The sequence below is a fragment of the Dicentrarchus labrax genome, unplaced genomic scaffold (genome assembly GCF_905237075.1).
Source record: "Dicentrarchus labrax unplaced genomic scaffold, dlabrax2021, whole genome shotgun sequence".
Taxonomy (NCBI): Eukaryota; Metazoa; Chordata; class Actinopteri; family Moronidae; genus Dicentrarchus; species Dicentrarchus labrax.
Genome location: NW_026136709.1, coordinates 6851542 through 6870334, shown reverse-complemented (window position 1 = coordinate 6870334; position 18793 = coordinate 6851542). Strand labels below are relative to the sequence as shown.

The 18793-nt window shown below is 41.0% G+C and overlaps 1 protein-coding gene and 1 long non-coding RNA gene across 3 annotated transcripts in view; one reads left to right on the top strand and one right to left on the bottom strand.

Annotated features, from left to right (window-relative positions):
• adarb2 (adenosine deaminase RNA specific B2 (inactive)) overlaps nt 1-18793 on the bottom strand; it is a 174842-nt gene that overhangs the window by 59027 nt on the left and 97022 nt on the right. Inside the window, exons 2-3 of one of the 2 annotated variants that reach the window (XM_051411111.1) lie at nt 3889-3975; nt 2007-2959 (exon numbers count right to left, since the gene is read on the bottom strand). In XM_051411111.1, the coding sequence (XP_051267071.1) occupies nt 2007-2959; nt 3889-3975 (1040 nt within the window). The remainder of the gene's footprint in view (nt 1-2006; nt 2960-3888; nt 3976-18793) is intronic. The other variant, XM_051411113.1, reaches the window with a different exon arrangement.
• Nucleotides 8485-11958, top strand: LOC127369604 (uncharacterized). Its single transcript, XR_007886091.1, has 2 exons — nt 8485-8711; nt 11550-11958. It is a non-coding gene; the product is annotated as an uncharacterized LOC127369604 (long non-coding RNA).

Here is an 18793-nt window from a genome sequence, read left to right as displayed (position 1 = left end):
AGAGTTACAGATAATTGAGGCAACATGGTAAAGAGGTGGAATAAGATTAACAATTGACTTTGGAAATATGACCTTCACTTTTTTTCCCACGTATAAGGCCATTAATACATGAAACTAAACAAACCCCGCCCCCCCCTAAAAAAAAAAAATATTGACTGTCATGTGACTAAGACTTTTTCGACAAAAATATCAGATAGAACCTAATAATTCTAAGGTCAGGAAAAGGGTATTAAACCATATACTGTATAGGACCATTAATATCTTCCCAACAGAGCTTATCCTGCAACAGGTACAGCCAGAGGGAATTCTGGGAAAGAGAACGGGCCGAGGTGGCACAGATAACTTGGCATACCACCACAACATTTTTGTCCCCAGGCTACAGCTGGCAAACACCCCCACATTACCCGTCACATCTGCAGTGTAGTCAACTACTGCCCATGCAATCAGTGCTTGGCAAGACGATTGACTCACATGTGAACATGGAGAGAGTGTATGTGAGATGGAGGGTTTTCAATTAACATTACGCAACAGTTCAGACATGGAACACATCATACCCACAAACACATGCCTCGTCACATGTGTATTCAGGCATGTATGCATACATACATACATACATATTGTATGTGCGCTGTTCCTTTACCAATGAAAATGAAATGCCTCTCGAGCCTGGCAGACAGCACGGCTGACTTTCAAGAAATTCCACAAGCGAGTGCTTTCTGGAACTAAACGGGTGCGGCAAATCCTCTTAAAATCCTTTTAGACACCGTGGCAGCAGGGAGAAAAAGAAAAAGTTTCTCCCAGGCAAACATGTGCAGGTTTGTTGGGTTGATGTTGTGCTCTGGGGAAGGACACTCTCGCCAGTTTATTTCTTCAAGGCTGAAAAAGAATGTTAATACGACACATACCCTACAGGATGCGAAGGAGCACAATATGGTGGCGTGGCGTGTCTGTCGACAGCAGGCTTCAAGGAAAGACTTGAGGGGAAAGGACGCTTAGGATGTGTACGGCTTAATTTTTCGATCCAAGACTTCAAGAGTGTAGTGCTTTGCACATTCTTTTGTGTTGTATTAGGATAGTAGAGGGAAAATTTAAAGTTTCACTTTGAGCTGCCAACATGCCAGTGACCTGGACAGCTTGCATATAAGGTTCTTCTCTACACAAACAATAGTAAACAACTAAAATCAGTGTGACTATCTACTCAGGGCAGTTTTACTTTAGATGAAATTCTTCAGCGGAAATGAAGTTTTAAATGTTTGTCAACAAGTGCCAGCCAATCCAACCACTATGTCTTTAGGCTCTCCAATTTCCTGAAGTTTCTATAAAACTAGTTTCCTCGCGCTGATTGCCATTTACATATTTGGGTAAATGAGCATGGGATTGGGCTCGGTGGTTTGTTTGTCGATTTGCTCTTTGCTTTCCTATCTCCTTTGGGCAACAGATTGAATTAATGTTTGTAGACACTGTGATGCCACACATGAGGAAACAGGAGATCATGCAAAATTACAAAACTCTCCCAATTACAGCTCTACAAACACATAAGACTCAAAAGACACAAAAAAAAAACTAATTTGGGTTGTGATGCAGATTTTTCTTGTGTCAGTGGCACAAGGACAATAATTAGCTTCATTTACATGCTTTTTCCATTTAAATAGACAAACAAACAGATATTGTTTACTCAAAACCCCGGCTTTGCAGAACACACACAAAGGCACCCACAAACACATGCACACAAATCTGTGATCTGTACTTTCACTATATACACTATTTCTGACACAAGGTAAATGCCAGCTTGCTTACACATATCTTTATCAGCAGTGCCACCATTTCTCCTTCCATCCCTGCTCTCTTTAGCGCCTATCTCCTTTCCTCCTTAATTACTTGTTGGAAGGTGTTTGGCTTTTCACTGCACGCCTGCTGTTTTGGTCATTACAGGCCCCTGTAGGAAGTGGAGTATCTGCCAAAGAAGCTTAGCAGAAGACAGGCGCTGGGGATGTGTCTGTACTCACCTGGGGTAAATGAGGACAACTCTTCCTGCTGGCTTTGAGGCCTGTCCTTCCCTCAGGGGCTGTCCTGATGTTGAAGAGGGCCTGAAGCGCACACTGGGCCGCTTGGTTCTTGGCCAGCTTCTTGCTGCGACCGCAGCCCTCAAATATCCGCCCGTCCACGCGCACTGCCATCACAAAGCTGCGCAGCCGTCGGCCTTCAGCTCGCTCCGAAAGGCAGGCATAGCGCAGGCCCGGCCGGAGCTCATTGAGCAATGCCACAGGACTCTTGGCGGCCTCTGGCTCTGGAACAATACCACCCAACCTCTGTTGAGCCTGCACCATTAGGTCCAAGGTATGGCGAAGCAACCGTCCATGTCTCAGTAGCTCACTCGATAGTAGCTCGCTTTCTGCTGCTGAGTTGCAGAGCGAGAGGCCACCGGAGCACGGCGAAGACTCAAATTCCTTGAAGAGAGTGTCAGGGAAATCGGCCTGATCTGAGGTGAAGTCAGCCGAAGGGTTTGAGATGTTTCCCATGGCCAAGTGGGCCTGAGGAGCATTGGGGAACTGGATGAAGGATTTGAGGGCCAGCTCGGCAGCCCTCATCTTAGCTTTCTTCTTTGTAGGTCCTGTGCCCTCGAAGGTCAGCCCATTCACCTCCACAGCGATGGAGAAGACAGGAGCGTGGACCGGGCCTGTCTGAGAAACCATGCGGTACTGGAGGCCCGGCCGGAGCTCATTGAGTTGCACCAAAGCATTCTTTGGTGCCTCAGACCAGGACAGTTTCTTATAGATCAGGCGGAGTTGACACAAGTGCCCGTTGTTGTCTTCCTCCAGTGGTCGTTTCCTCTTCAGACCAGAGCTCCCACTTCTTGCAGAGTCGGAGCAGAAAAGCGACTGGCACTCTGCAGATCCTATGGATCGATCCTCTAAGTTACCAATATTACGGTTTTCCTTTACCTCTGCACTGCTTGTACCTGCAATAAAAACAGAAACAATGTGATCCAGAGCGATAAAAAATACATCCAACACAGGAGCAAAAATAAAAGTAGTCATTACTGTGTGACACTCACATTCATCCTGGCTGAACAAAATGGAAAATCTCCCAAGGCAGATTGAGCCACTTGATACACAATGAAATGGTAATGAACAAATCTACAATCATCTCTCTGAGCTGAGCGCACTTCATACCACAGGGCTCTATCATATTTAAGTGTTTTAAAATCCAAATACAAATCCCCTAAAAATGGCGATGTTATCTGCCAAATCATTCTGTAATCTGCCTCCAAATTGGTTCTGAATCTGTGTTGTGAGTGGGAAACATCGGTCCCTGTGGCCAATGCAAAGCATCAATCCTATTTGTAATGGGGGTGGGGATCACATCGAGTGGCAGACATTCCAAGAAAGGATGAAATGTCTGTAGCCCGCTTTATTTCACACTTCTATCCTCTGTGAGAGCAAAGTCTGAACAGCTGTGATACGCTCTTCAAACCTAGTTATGGGGAAGTGGTGGCGTATTGCATTTCTGATGGGAAATGAACAAAAATAGGGTGTTCAGATCTTGCCACAAGAATGTTAATGGTGGAGTGGGAGGCTGGGATCAAGTGCTGACATTCACTGGTGGGCTGAAGCAGATTGTAGCTCTAGATGATAGGTACATGCACGCCTGCGTACACTATCTAATGACTTATTTATCACGAACACTCAAATTTAATATTCAATAACTCACTTTTATAAGATAATACAGATTTTAACACACAAGCTGACACCCATGCGTAATCAAATAGCCCATTTCCCAAATAATTAATTATGTGGGTGACAGACAGATCATTTTCATATTAGGCCTGCCACTGAGGGAGTTAGCGCAGCGTGCTGACAGAGAGAAAGAAAAGATGCAGCAGCTTACTTAAACTGTCCTCGTCCTCTGTGCTGCTGGTCCCAGGGCTTATGTACTTGAAAGGAGCGATCAATGCTGACAGCATACTGACTTTCTCTGGAGGAGAGACAAGAGACACGCAGAGTCAACAAGAGGGCAGCGGCGAAGATGTTTTGATAGTTTTATCGATTAAAGCAGCGGCTCAGCGTCGGCCCAACAAGGGGACAGAGGCGAAGCATAAGTGAACAGGAGGATGCACACAAGACCCTTTCTCTGTCACCCCTGCATGGACCACAATGCATACATGCACACATAAGGAGGAAAAGACAAACTTATACACACAGTTAAGAAATTATGTGAAATACAATACACACTGGGCCTCATGCAAGGACATTTTCATATTCTTATCCTAATCCTTTCTTACTTTTTCCTGTAAGATTTGTGCGCACAAGTCCAGATGGGATCCACCAAACTCTCTTTACTGGACAAACTTCTTGCTTGTGAGATCAGACACATAATCAACGCCATTAAAACTGCCATATAAGGCTGCCTGTTCCGCTCAGTTCGTGGCAAAAGTTCCACTTGAATGTTACCAAAGGCTAAAAAAAGCAGCGCTGCGCAGTGACAGAAATAAAGGGAATGATTTAACATGCAGTTAAATAACTGACAGTTAAATAGTTAGCAGACTTCCCAGCATGCATTGTTTGGGAGTTCAAACTCTCCAGAGAGTAGCTAGAACAGGAGCAACTGCAGCTGTAAGATCTTAGTAAGAAATGAAGAACTGACTCAAACTGAGAAAATATAAAAGGAAATCAAATTTGTTCGTGATGTCAGTGTGACCAAAGAGTTATCTTAACAGTACTTTGTTTAAGTTGAACCAGCTCAAAATTATTTATAATGAAGGAATCTTGTATGAGAAGTTGTTGCATGATGCCCATTGTTCTGTGTGTCACTTTTTATGGATACATTTATGTCACAATTAAATCACAAAAGGACAATTAGTTCATTTTTATTTAGCTCTAATCCCAAACTGTGATAGAGCTGATTTTTTTCCCCATGTTGTCAGGAACAATTTATTCTGATAGTAAATACAAAAAGCAAAATAATTGTCAATTATCCATATTTTATTTGGATTTTTTTTTGTTTGATTGGATCTTTCATAACACACACACACACACACACACACACACACACACACACACACACACACACACACACACACACACACACACACTTGCAACATCTTAAGCAATAAACTCTCTTTTTTTTATCAGTGCTAACTTGTCGAGAGTGGCTTTCTCCTGTTTTTCCCTGGGGCCTGCTGCTGTCCAGGTGTGCGTGATGTTTACAGTATGAAGCCCTATTAGGGCCATCGCTTGGTCTGGTGCACTCCATGCAGGGCTGAGCAGAATTGACAGACCAGTCTGGCTCCTTAATTACATCCCCTCTCTCTTCCCAACATCAGCTAATGATCAATAAAAGAGAAAGGTAAGCGAGAGGCAACAACAGGGAGGAACTGGAGGTGGACAGAAGAAGGGGGAGGTGATGAAGTGGAGAAAAGCAAGGAGAAGAAAATTAGGTAGAATGAGTTTATGTAGGCGTGTGGAAGGTTAGAGGGAGGTCAGGCTCTCCCTCTAACCTTCCACCAGAGTCCTGGAGCAGCATTAAGGCCTGCAGGAGCAACAGTTTCAGAGAGCCAAACGCTGCATAAACGGGGCGCCACATTACAGTGCAATAAACATGTTTTGATAAGAGCGCAAGGTTGTGAATGAGCTCGCCCCCCGGTGCTCTCTCTCTCTCCTCGCAGCTCAACAGCACTAGAGGGGCTCAATGAGTCACTCTGACACACATGGATACACTCTAAACACTGAGGCTGGAGCTGTGCTAGTCCTCGTGGGCCAACATCACAATACAAGCATTTGCATTCTGACCTAATTACAGACTAAAGCCCAACACAAGCAGCAATTTGGCCCTAAATGACTCCCTTGGCCAACAGGGTCATTATCCCGACCATTTTCAAATCAGTGTATATTGTTTTTAAAGCCCCTAAAGCTCTATTTACAGTAAAAAACATGGCTGTCTGGTGTGCTTACAAAAGTGGTAAAATTAGAGGTGTTTAAGGGGCTACTGGCCGCTACAGCATATCTTAGCTCATTCTTGCATTTGTACAACATGTTCCCAGTTCCTTTGTAGCGTGAAAGACAAATGTTCACATCAAGCATGAAATTACAGGCAATTAACATACATGAGCCTGAGCTTTCACACTGTGGTCTGAAATGTCTGTAATGTATATTTGATAATTCTGGTTTGCCAAAGGGTCTAAACCACCCACTCAATGGCAATTCAAAGGGCCCACTGGGCAATGAGACACCAAAGCGGTGTAAAAGGTAAACAGATGAACACAGTTTGTACAAAAGGCCATGAGCTTTAAAATCAGACGCTGCTACAGCAGTGGTTCCCAAACCTTATTCAATAAACGACCCCTGACTGACAGTGACGTATTTTATGGATCATTTTTATTATATTTAATCCAGTAAAGTACAGAATGACTGATTAAATGTACAATGAACCCAAACAGTGAACGCAATAACTGCAGGAAGTTTGTGTAAAATAAGTGATTTGTATTGAGCAGATCACTTGTGAATATTGCATATTGATGAATTTTACTGTGATTTTTTATAACTTTTTATACAGTTCTGTCTGTATTATTATTATATATTTTCTGTTTAATTGTCTGAGTTTTGTCCCGCTTTTCTGGTTATTTCTAGTGAGGCTATAGCGATGAAGGTGGTTGAATATTTATTATTGATCTATGCAGAGGCTGCAAATATCTACAGAAATTAAATTAATTGTTAGTTTGAACATATGAGCCCGGTGCTACAGTTCACACCCCAGGGTGGACTGATATAGTCATTACTTGTTGACATGACACTTTGTTTTACTTTTTACACAAGTAACAGTACTTTTACTTGAGTAAAATGTTCTAGTACTCCTTCCTTCCCTGTAAAGAGGAAACTAATTCTATGCACTGTCCTCATTGTTTGCTGCTGCGCTGGGCTGCATAACAGCTTGAATGGACCTTTTTATTCTGTATTCAGAGGATTTTTATTTGGATGACAAAGTTCACAGTCAGAATAGAGCTTTCCTGTATGGAGCTCTTCAGGTCTGAATTATTTCAAAGTAAACCTCAAAAACAATTCCACTCACTTTCAATGGACCACAGTTCATTTCAAATGTCTCAGGAAGTAGCTATTGAGTGGAAAATATCATCATGTTTTCAATAACTCTGATGCTGAATCAACTGCGCAGTGGTAAGCAGTGCAGTTTAGAGGTCATCCTCGAAATGCCACCTCTTATCGTTTTTTTTGATAGGTTTGTGAAGTGCCGGCAAAAACACACTTCACCCTGATTTATGAGCGAGCAGTGTATAACGTCAGAGGCAGTTTTTGTGAGTGGTTTACAGTATGTAGCGTGATTGATTTTCCCAGAGATGCAGCATATTTTCAGCCTTGTAAATTAAAATACACTGCAGAGAGCTCACGCAGTCTGACGCTGTAGGACAGTAATACAACTGGTTCGCTGTATTGTTAGTTTTAAACTATTCTGGTATTATATTCTAAAGTCTAATATTAAAATTGCTCTAAACAGTCCTAAATGATGCCAAATCACCTTATTTAAAGTCATATGAGGGGAGTATTAGTCACTTAAACAGGTTATCTGAGCCTTTAGGAGGTATAGGATAGCATGATAATAATGTGGCCAGAATGTTTGTCCAAAGAGTTTAAGTATCAACTGGTTGAGGATGTGGGTTTTTGGCTGAAGTCTTTGTGGTGATTAGTGTGAAGATGGCATGTTTTTGGGTCAGTATACACTTGAAAAATAAAGATTGTTGGTATGACTTAAGCAAGAGGAAGTCCATATGGCCGGCAGACTGTTAGACCACCTGAAAGATCCTTTACACAAAAATCATATGGTGTGTTGTCAGAAAATGTACATCCCTCAGACCTACATTTCTACTTTATGTGTTACTTAGTGGTGATAAAGAGCCTAAACCGTCTGCAGTGAGGCCAGCTTTGTGTTTCCATGTTTGTCACCTCCCTTATACACTAACATCCCCCCAGTGACCTTACATGATACCAGAATTTGATTTGGGCTAATAAGGTGAATCTACTATTCACTTTAAAGCAGGGAGGAAAAATTCTCGCCTAGTGCAAAGTTCATCAACTGTACCACCGATCACCGCCGCTGACGTGGACATTGTTACCTTACATGCCCTTCACGGTATCTGTCATCCATCCCTTCTCATTCACCAGCCAGCCGAGTGGATGAGACAATGCAAAATGCAACAACCCTCTCCTCTCTCAATACCACCTGCCTTTCTTTTTTTTTTTTTTTTTTTTTTTTTTTTTTTTTTTTTTTTTTTTTTTTTTTATTTTTAATTTCCAAAATCTCTAAAAAAAGAGGTTTTATTTTTTCTCCACAGCAATTAAACCAGATTTCTGTCACTCCTCACATCTGATCTCTGAGCAAAAAGCAATGTAAAAATAGGCCCTGACACACTAAGTGTCCTCTCCACCTTTTGTCTGTATACATTTTACATAACTACAGTTGTTGCCATGACATGACTGTTCACTACCGAAGCAGCAGTACAACGTAACAATCACGTCTATGTGTCTTCTACGGAAATTCAGAATCTGAATTTTTGAAGGTTTGATCAAAATATATTTCTCCTCTGTGTTTGTGAACAGAACAGGTGAAATGAAGGTTTTTGCCAGGATAATTTTTCTAAGTTTCTGCTACAAGAGTACTACCCCATGTAAAACAGGACTAAAGGCATTCATGTTTTCTTACAGGTGAGTTCAATTTCTCTCTGCACCGATTAAAATACATTTCAGCCAAAAGAAAGACATGATAGTAATGTTACATAACTTGCTAACACAAAATATATGTAGGCCTACCTTGTGTTTAGAATGCATGGAGAAACCCAAACATGAATGTTTTTTGTCCTATTTAGATGCTTCTTGTGGACAAAATGAGTACAGCAAACACTCTTGACCAAAAATAAATGATTTTTTCCTAGCCTGTTCCACTCCATTAAGGAGCTTAAAAAATTATCCTGGCAAAACCTTTTTTTCACCTGTTCTTAAGTCATAAACACAAGCAAGAAATTAATTTAAATCTGAATTAGAAAAGGGACCACCACAATTCTTTTGCCTCTTAGGGCTTCTGTAGTCTGTTGTTTTGTTTTTGTACTGTAAATTTTAGGCGTCATGATGATGAGAAGTGCAATTATTTAAGTACAGAAATCTTGTAAAACAAATATTCTCCTTGTTTCTTCAGTGGGAGGGACTAAAATATGAGGAAAAGAAGAGAATCATGGATGCAATTAAAGGTCCAGTGTATAACATTTAGGAGGATCTATTAGATCAGAAGGGTCAAACCAAACACTTGCTCTAGATTGGAAGTATTTATTATAATTATTTAGAGCTTAGATCTCACCTCATATGTCGCTGTAGACATACTACATAGCTCAGCACTAAAGGTGACAGTTGGCTCCAGCAACAAACCCATAAATAACACTAAACTGCCTTGAGACCCATTTACACAGGACGTTCTGCATAGTCAAACATGGCAATAACACGGTTAGATGTGTGATTTCTCAGGTTCTCTGATGATGGGCTCGATACATATTGACGGTCAGCTGGGGAGACTTGTTCACATCAACCACCAAGTTATAATTACAAACAGCGTGTGGGTTTTTCTTCAGACTCTGGAATCTCACACAAGTGTGGGAAGAACGTGGTTTAGTCACGTTTAGGTTACAATTTGTCTATAACACTGAAGCTACTACTACATACTGGAACTATGTATGCTACAAAATAACTAGAATTATCCTTGAATAGAGGACAGAGGGGGTAAAACAGAGGTAGGGGATGTATTAGCACAGACTGATGGATATTTAGCACCTGATTAGTGGCAGTGAGGACAAAGTAACCAGGCCATCTGCTTTACATTTGCTCCCCTGGCCATGAATGCCAAGGACAGAGAGTTGTTGTGTTATGTTGTTTTCATATAAATACGGTCATTGCTCATGAAAATACAGTATAATGCAGTTTGTACCGTGCATGCGCATCATTTACATCATATGTATGTTGTGACATGAGGTATTCATGTTGATGCCTTCAGGCTAATGTCTCACTTTCTGTGTACTTGCTGTAATTTCTTGCTCTTGCATCTAGAGACTGAGTTTGGCAGATATTGCTTTTCATTTAATCGTGTTAAAAGCTATGTGTGTGACACCCTTTGAGACTGAGGCTGATTAAACTTCACACATCGCTTTGCTTTACAATCTCACATTTCTTCTCATTTGATTTGTTTGCAAATAATATCTTATTTAACTTTCTAAAACAATAATTACAACAGATAATATGATGAAAAAGAAGAATCATGAAGCGACAAACAAAATTTATTTAAAAGAAAAATCATTAAATGGACAGAAAATGAAATAAATAACCAATGCCAAACATTTACGCCAGTTGAGCATGCTGAGAATGATCAGATGAATGAAATAGCTTTGAACTAAAGATAAAACATATATCCTGTACAATATGTTAGAATATAATGTGTGGTTTGATACACGTTATGTACATGTTTTCACATTATCATACAGTGTATGCCAAAACATTTTAAGCAACGTTAAAGCAATAGTTTGACATTTTGGAGAATACACATATTTGCCTGCTTGCCGACAGTCAGACGAGAATATATACTTACCTATAAGGCTATCAGCTGGCTAGCTTAGCTTTATATTTAGTGTACAGACAGGAGAATGCTATCAGTCCTCTCACCTAACTCTCGGTAGGAAAGCAAATATTTCCCAAAATGTAGGCACAGTTCAAATCTCCTACCAACATCCTCAGGAGTTAAATCCTGATATTGTTGATGGCTTTGTGTCCCCTGAAATTGCACTGATGTATTGGCAAATACCTCTGATGACCTGTATGTCACAGTTATAGCACTAACTTCGTGAAGCTTGCTCTCTCGCCCGATTAAGAAACCTAGATAACAATGAAGGCTTTGGTGCCAGTTGATGAAGCCAAAACATTTGTTTTTGTAAGTTGGTTGATCTCGCAGCACTTGTGTTGCCAAAAAATAATCAAGCTGCACTATCTCTAAATGATCTAACAAAATAAAAGTTAAATACTGTACTGCTTATCGCTGGGCACCGCCAAAATGTGTACATACTGTATATCATAACCACACATACAGTACAACATATTGTATATGTGCAGTATCTTGACTTAAAAGCTATTTCATTCATTTAATTATAAGCAAACATCTGTTCATATTGCTTCTTTCTTCCACCTCACATGGTTTTCATTTTGCTGTATTCTATGACTATTTATTGCTGCAAATACAGGCGCTGGGCCCTGCTGTCCCACACTATATAATACAATCAAAGATAAGATTTAGCAGAGCCTTTTTGAATTCATTGGCAGTACTGGCAGCGAAGGCTACTTTACTCAAAGTGAAACTGAGTTGGCCACAGCATACAACCATGTATTCCACTGTGGAGTATATAAGCAGAGCTCCAGTGGACATTGAATTGCTTAATCATATTGTGGCGCAGGGGGAAATTTGATGCCACTTTCTCTCACTTTTTTTTTTCTTTTGCTATTCCATTTTGACAGCGAGACACAGAGTACACTCTTCTGCTCCTGAGAGGCGACTTGCCATGGTTGAGTGTCATTGAGGAACCTGCTCAGAGTGTGTGACGGCTGTGGATTGTCACAGAGGCCCAGCAGACGGTGAGATGGTACAGCGGGGCTTATGATCACACCAAGGCTCTGCCTCGTCGGCCACACCACTGCCTAACACCGCTCACATCTCCTCAGGCACTCACCTCTGAGAGCCGTGCTTACTTTCAATGCAAAGGATGAAACTTGAGAATACTGTCACGATAAAAGCTTTTTAATGTCATATTTCGTGCCTTAACTGTGGAAAAGTATGGTTTTTCATGTAACAAAAAATATAAATTTTTCACTGCATGTGTTTTTATATTTTCCTTGTGCACCTTGAATAAAAAGTATGTTGCCTTTGGACGGCTTTGCGTTTCACTGCAAAAGCTTTTAGTGCTAAAATAGCAGCGTCTGAACAATGTACCGAGTGTACAGAGTACTGAAAAGGCCTTTATGAAAAGAGTGAAAGAAAAGAAACACAAGCAACTTGTCATCCTAAAAATGAACACAGCCCCTGTTGAAATGTCAGTGAGGCCTGGAAATGGAGTGGGAATGGAAATAAGTAAAATGAATCCCATATGCTGTTGCCATCCTTCCCCCGAATACCTTCTGGCAATTAAAAGCAAACAGGCATTTTTTTTTTCTTTTTTAAAAGTTCGACACAGATCACGATCACTACCTGATAAGTGGCGGATTTAATGCGCACTCGCTTCCCTCCTTAACAGAATATTAATGTAGGCTGTCATCCATGAGAATGACTCATTTACAAGCATGCAGAGGAAGCTGAGGACTCAAACCTGGATGAGGTTTGTCGCCCCGCTCGTTTGATAACAAGCACTCGAGTGTATTTACAAGGCAGAGCGAGCGAGATAAGTCTGTGGTGTAATGACACTAAGCAGGTCAGGAATGTCTCTGCCTCTCAGTGTGTTGTTGCTCATCTCCCTCCTGCGGTTATCCCTCTTTCTGTCAGAGGGCTATACTTCCCTGTGCAGCCCGACGCCGCACAGCGCTGTCATCTGCGCCGATGCAAAGCATGAATATCAAATGCAGCTTTTCACTAGTTTGACTTGTGAAACCGTTCTCTCAACGTTTATCACATCTGTGTGCTTGAGATGAAATCCTGTCCTGCCAGTGCACTCAGAAGAGAGAAAACATTGTGTTGCTTATTGCCTGTCTCGGCAGTAAGCGCACAACCATGCTGACATGGCACTCAAATGGTGATGTGACCCCGCATGCAGTCTCCAATCTCCGAGTGTGTGGGAGTCAATAGGTAGGTGTGAGGTTAGATACAAATTGGCCCATTCGTGTCACAGCCCTGCAGTCACCGGCTCAAGCCTGGACGGCAGCTGGAACTGGAAAGCAACACTCTGAGGAGAGGGAAGGTGTGAGGGAGGAAAATAGCTGAAAGGAGTGTGATTTTTTTGGTGCAACTTAATATGAACCACAATTTATGTGTTTGGAGGGCTGAAAGAAACTTGTATTTGCCACTTTTATTTTCCCCATTTTCAATTCTTTCACTTTCATAAGCCAGCTCACCTCTCCCTCTTATCCATTCATTATTTCACCTACATCCTGTCCTTTCCTGCTCAATTCCTCCCTCTCTGCTCATCAAATAAACCTGCCAGCCTCTGTGTGATCTTCCCCAGCAGTGTTTTATGCCTCACATTATGACACATATAATCAGCCTGGCTGTTTGCACTACTTTGTTCAGCACAAATTGCTGCACCGATGGTCGCGGCAAAGCACAGATGGGACGTGGACAGTTTTTCATCAGCTGTTCCATACCACAGAGCCCAACACATCTGGTATGCAGCGAGGAGCATCTTTGCACTAATTTGTTTGTCACTATACATTGAAGGGACTATCTGTCATCCTGCCATGCTTTGGTTGCAGCATGATGTTTGAAGAACATGGCTAGTCATAAGTTTCAGGCAGCCCGGCTGGCTGGCCGCTTGGGACTCACTCACATGAGCCATCTGACTAAAGGGAGGGAAGAAATGGAATGCAGAAGAGGAAAGGAAACTAGAAAAGAGTAGAGGTAGTCTGTAAATGTAATGCTCAATATCAAAAAAGGGATAAAGAGATAATCAATTTTGACTTCCAAGTCTCCTGAAAGCTCATAAAGCTTTAAGTTCACGACACATACGTAGTTTACAATAATAACGAAAGCAGGTTTACCACTCAAAATACTTTAAAACAATGTGTCCTCTATTTTGTACGAAGGTAAACCAATAGCAGGCTTCTCTTTCTTAGCTGGCAACCATCAATTTGACAGCTGAAATGACAACTGTCGCTAGAAGATTTTAGCAGCTGCTGCTAGGTAGCTAATTTAGCTAACATTAGCTCCATGAACGTTTTGAAAATGCTGCCTGTAGCTGACTTGTTTTAAAGGTTCAGTGTCCTGTAACATTTAGTAGGATCAATTGGCTGAAATGGAATAGGACATTCATAGTTAAGTTTTCCTGTTTAGCTGCCTAGCTTACATACTTACATACGGTAAAACTTCTAATAACAGCCCGGGCCTTTATTTGCTTAAATCACTTAACCCCCTTTATTGGGGACAGGCCTCTATTTGGGACAGGCCTTTAATTCGTCAAGCACAAAACTGAACTTAACTAACTGCTGCTTCTCTTGAGTTTTCTGACAACTAACATGATGATTATGATCGCTTCAGAGGATTTTTTTCCCTTCTCAGAGTCAGAAGGAATTAACATTTTACTTTGGTGTTGATAGTTTTCGTAAAATATATTGAACGATTGAATTGGGGAGAATCTATAACTGATCTAATGATGTTCATTATGTACATATTGACAGAAGTTTAAACATTTATATTTGTGTAGGAGATTGAAACGACGTAAAACTCGCTCAAGCAGGCGACCTGGTGGGTTTTAAGAGGTTTTATACATCGAGATAATTTCTATAAAATCCAGACCAGGCCTCTATTGGAGACCGGCGTTTATTTATCAAAACCTGTAGCCACACCAGGCTTTTAAAAGAGACCGGCGTCTATTAGGGACCCTGCTTTTATTGGAAGTTTTACGGTAATAACATACTCATATTTAGTTTGTTTTCACTTTCAATGTTAGAAGAGAAAAAAGCTTTTAGGATGATGACTGATTGATGTATTTGGCTAATGTAATGCTATTTCTGGGGTTGCTAAGTGCCTAAAATCCAATAAAGAGCAGGACCGAAATGCTAACGTTAGCCTAAACTCTGATAGCATCTAGAACCAGCTTTTACACAGTCGCGAAACACTTACTACTGTATTTGTGAACAGGGCTTACCCTGAGTTACACTGTGCACCTTGGCCTTGAAAGTAGTGTAACACTCCATATGCAGAGAGCTAGTTAGTCGGACATGCTAATGATTATAGCTTACAATAAACACACTGATAGTTTCCTTACACTTTTGCTCCTGTGTTTTTGGCAAAATAGAGATAGACACCACCTTCCTAACTCTGTGAAGGAATAATCAATCCAACAGTCCTGCCATGCCTTGTTACAGATGCTAAGCTATCGTTGGACTATCGCTGATCAGGGGACGGGTTTGGCAAATGGTCAGTTTGGTGGTAGTGGTTGTGGGAATATCTGGATCCCCTCCTCAGATTTTCTCACAGGTTTCTCAGCCTGTTTTCATTCAAGCCTCAATTTTCCATACAATCCGAGAGTGGAAAAAAAGAACGAAGAACCTGATGAATGCAATCTGACAGCTCCTAATATCCCCTTTCCCATTCTATGCTCTACATTTAGTGCGATTCTAAGTCAATTAAAGAACTGTTTGATGTTGATGCATTCAGACTTGGAAATTAAGCACCAGTCCGGTAGTTTGTTAGTTGACAGCATTTGTCTTGGTCTCCTACAGGCCATATAGCTTTGCTGGGAATATATATTTAGATCTATATATTGTATACCTAGCTTGGGACAAACAATGGATGAAATACACACTTTTGATAATGTATTTTTATCCAAAATACAACAAAAATGAGGAGGGGGACTGGAAAAGTGGGCTTTTTGAGTGAAATGTAAATGGCTCGGCGCTTGCACAGCAATCTATTTTTCAGGGAGAAAAAAAATCACTTATCTGACGACAAGCACTTTCCTTGGCTACTAAGAATGACATTAATGTTGCAGGGGAGGATGGCACTGTGGTAATACTGACTGCGAAGGGACTTGGAAAGTTCCACAGCACTCAATATCTTAGAAATATCAGTTTAAAGTTTACTGAAATTGAAAAGGGAAAAGCTTCTGCATTTTCCTAGGGCTCGTTTTAGCCCAATCTAGTCCTAAGTAACTTAAAGATATTTTCCAATTTGCCAAGATTCATGCAGAAAAAGCTGAAAACTACATAAGAGGGTAGAGCAAGAAAATGTGATTTCCTGTAATTCAATAGACTGAATTTGTGAAGGCTGAAATGGAGGGCTTTTATGAACTGACAAGACAGTATGTCCTCTGAACAGGGGGGATTATTCAAACCCATAATGTTCTAAAGTCAAAATTGAGACATTGAGGATAAAAGAAAGTAGAAATCTCTCATGTACATATACAAACACACACTGGTCACTGTTTTGACTCACTGAGTAATTGTGCATTTAGAGTCCCCACAAAGAAACCTGTGGCATTTTCACACATATTCCACTTGCGTGCTGCGTTCAGTAGCACATCACTGCACAGCTGGTTTAATGCACAGCTGGTTTAAAAAAATCCGAGCCTTCACATGAAACAAATGTACAGTCAAGCAGAATCGAACAGAAAGAGAGAAAGAGAGAGAGAGAGAGAGAGAGAGAGAGAGAGAGAGAGAGAGAGAGAGAGAGAGAGGAAACAGAAAAGGTATATTTAGTTCTCAAACTGTCAGAAGTGTGCTGAATAATGGAGATGTAGAATGTGGGCACGCAGACACAGTAAAAGGTTTTTGCTGTATTTCTTTGATTTGGTGCCACTGAGATGAAGGTATGTGTTGTGTCATTATGAAGCACAAATCTTTAATGCTCTCTGTTTCCATGTGCTGGAGCCCATATCTCCTCTATGATCATGTTTTAACAGCAATCATATCCTACCGACCTGAAACAAAGGTCATAGTGGAGTGAGAGAATCTAGCGTTCTATAACTGCATCACATTACATTACAGCAGCTAATCAACATCAGCCTGTAACTAATGTAACTAACTGTAATTTCCTTGATTAACAACAAGTTAGTCTATAAAAGCAGCTGGAGGTGATATCTTTGAAGTGCTCATGGCCAACAGCCGAAACAAAGTTATTCACTATCAAACAAAAGCAAAGACATAACAAGGAAAAATTGCTTGAAAAATGGCTCAAAAGGGGCCCACCTGACTCTTTATTTAAAGCCCCCTTCCACTGAAACCTGTTTTGTGACCGGCCGATATATGTGCGGTTGTTTTCACATTCATCTACTGGCAGCCACCCTGTCTCCTAGAAGTTTGAATATTAGCAGGCTGTTTTAATAATTACGCTGTGGCGGGCGCCCTATATCTCACCTGGTAGAGCTGGCTTCCTATGAACCAAGGCTGAGTCCTTGTTGCAGCACCCATGGGTTTGAATCAGACCTGTGGCCTCTAATCCCTAATTTTTGCATCACAAATTTTTTTTTTCTTCTTAAATCTGGAGAGATTTGCAGACCATGGCATCAGCACTACAGTACTTCACTATAATGCTGTTTTGTCACATATTTTACCTTTATCAAAAATTTGCAGCTTCCTGTGATTTGCATATTGCACTTGGCTCAATTAATTGTGCAGCCCTAGGTAAATGTGAATAAAAAATATTGTCTCAAGTCACTGCTGACTTTTGAATAATACTACCAGTGAATAGTATTACAAAATTACCTATTTTACATGTTACTGATACATTCAGTATCACTGTTTTTTTATACTTGCCAGGTACCTTTCTTTATTATGTTAATAGAAAACGTAATTCGCTCTGCATTACTTTTCCCTCAAAACATATTTGCTGCTGCAAATTAGTTGTAAATAAAGGTAATTTCGAGGAGACAGGGCTGGCTGGCAGAGGAAAGTTTCTCTATGCTCACATTTAACACTTCACAACTAGTTAAGAAGCCAAGTATCCAAACTACAGTGTGATGTAGAAGCTTGAAACCTTGTGTGCACATACACTGAGGATTTCTCCAGTTAAACTCTTAAAATCAAACAACATTTGCATATTCATAGATGTAGGATATTTCAATGGAGGGGATAAAGTACTGTATATGTAGTACAAATACTTAGAAAAAGTTTTTGGGTTTATATATGTCATGAAACGTGTCCGGAGGGGATGTTTGTAATTATATACATGTATATAAACCATTTAAATGAGTATCAAGCAGGGATGGAGAGGAGGGTAAACACACCCAAATTCAGCTGCATCAAAAGAGTTTATCACCCTTTCAGGCTGACATAAAGCATTAGGAGTGAAATTCACAGTGGAAGAGTAGGTAGTGTCAAACTGAAGTAAGGCATAGACAGAAGAGTCTTGAGCAATCACACCGTATTTAAACTAAAGATAAAACAGAGCTAATGAAGCCAAACATAGCGACGCAAACGTCACATGGAAGTAAAACTGACTATTATTCTGAGGGGGCATCATAAAGTCTTATCTAAACTACTCCAAATCGCTTTCATTCACCCAAGCCTCCCGCCCCCCCATCACCTTCTGCGAGCCTCGACAACCAGCACTACCTTCCCACCACAGCAGTGACTGAATGAATGATGAGTAATCGTGTAGGAGAGTGAGGTCATTATCGAGATGTGGAAGTTTGAATCGGCACACCGGAGCCTTCATTTGTGCCGCATTCAAGACTCCTTTTGACTTTGAAGTGTGCAGCACACCTGACTCTTAGTGGGGAGACTGGTGTTTCTGCTCATTTCCGCTTCGTCTTTTTGAAGCTAATGCAGGCTGGTCTATTTTGAGAAGGGCCTCCACAATACTTCCCTAAATGCTGGATGGAAGCTGCAGTAAAATGAAATGTTCTTGTGTCTGTGTGCTTGCATTTCTTGCCCACAGTGTTTCTTATTGCATGTGTGTGTGTTGTGCGCGGTCTGTATGCACTGCACGAGTGTTTTGGTAAGATGGGAAAAGAACAGTAGTGTATCTTTTTTTTTTTTTTTTTTTAAAGTTGGCCTTATATTGCCTTTATTGATAGACAGGCGAAGATAGACAGGAAAGGGGGGCAGAGAGAGAGGGG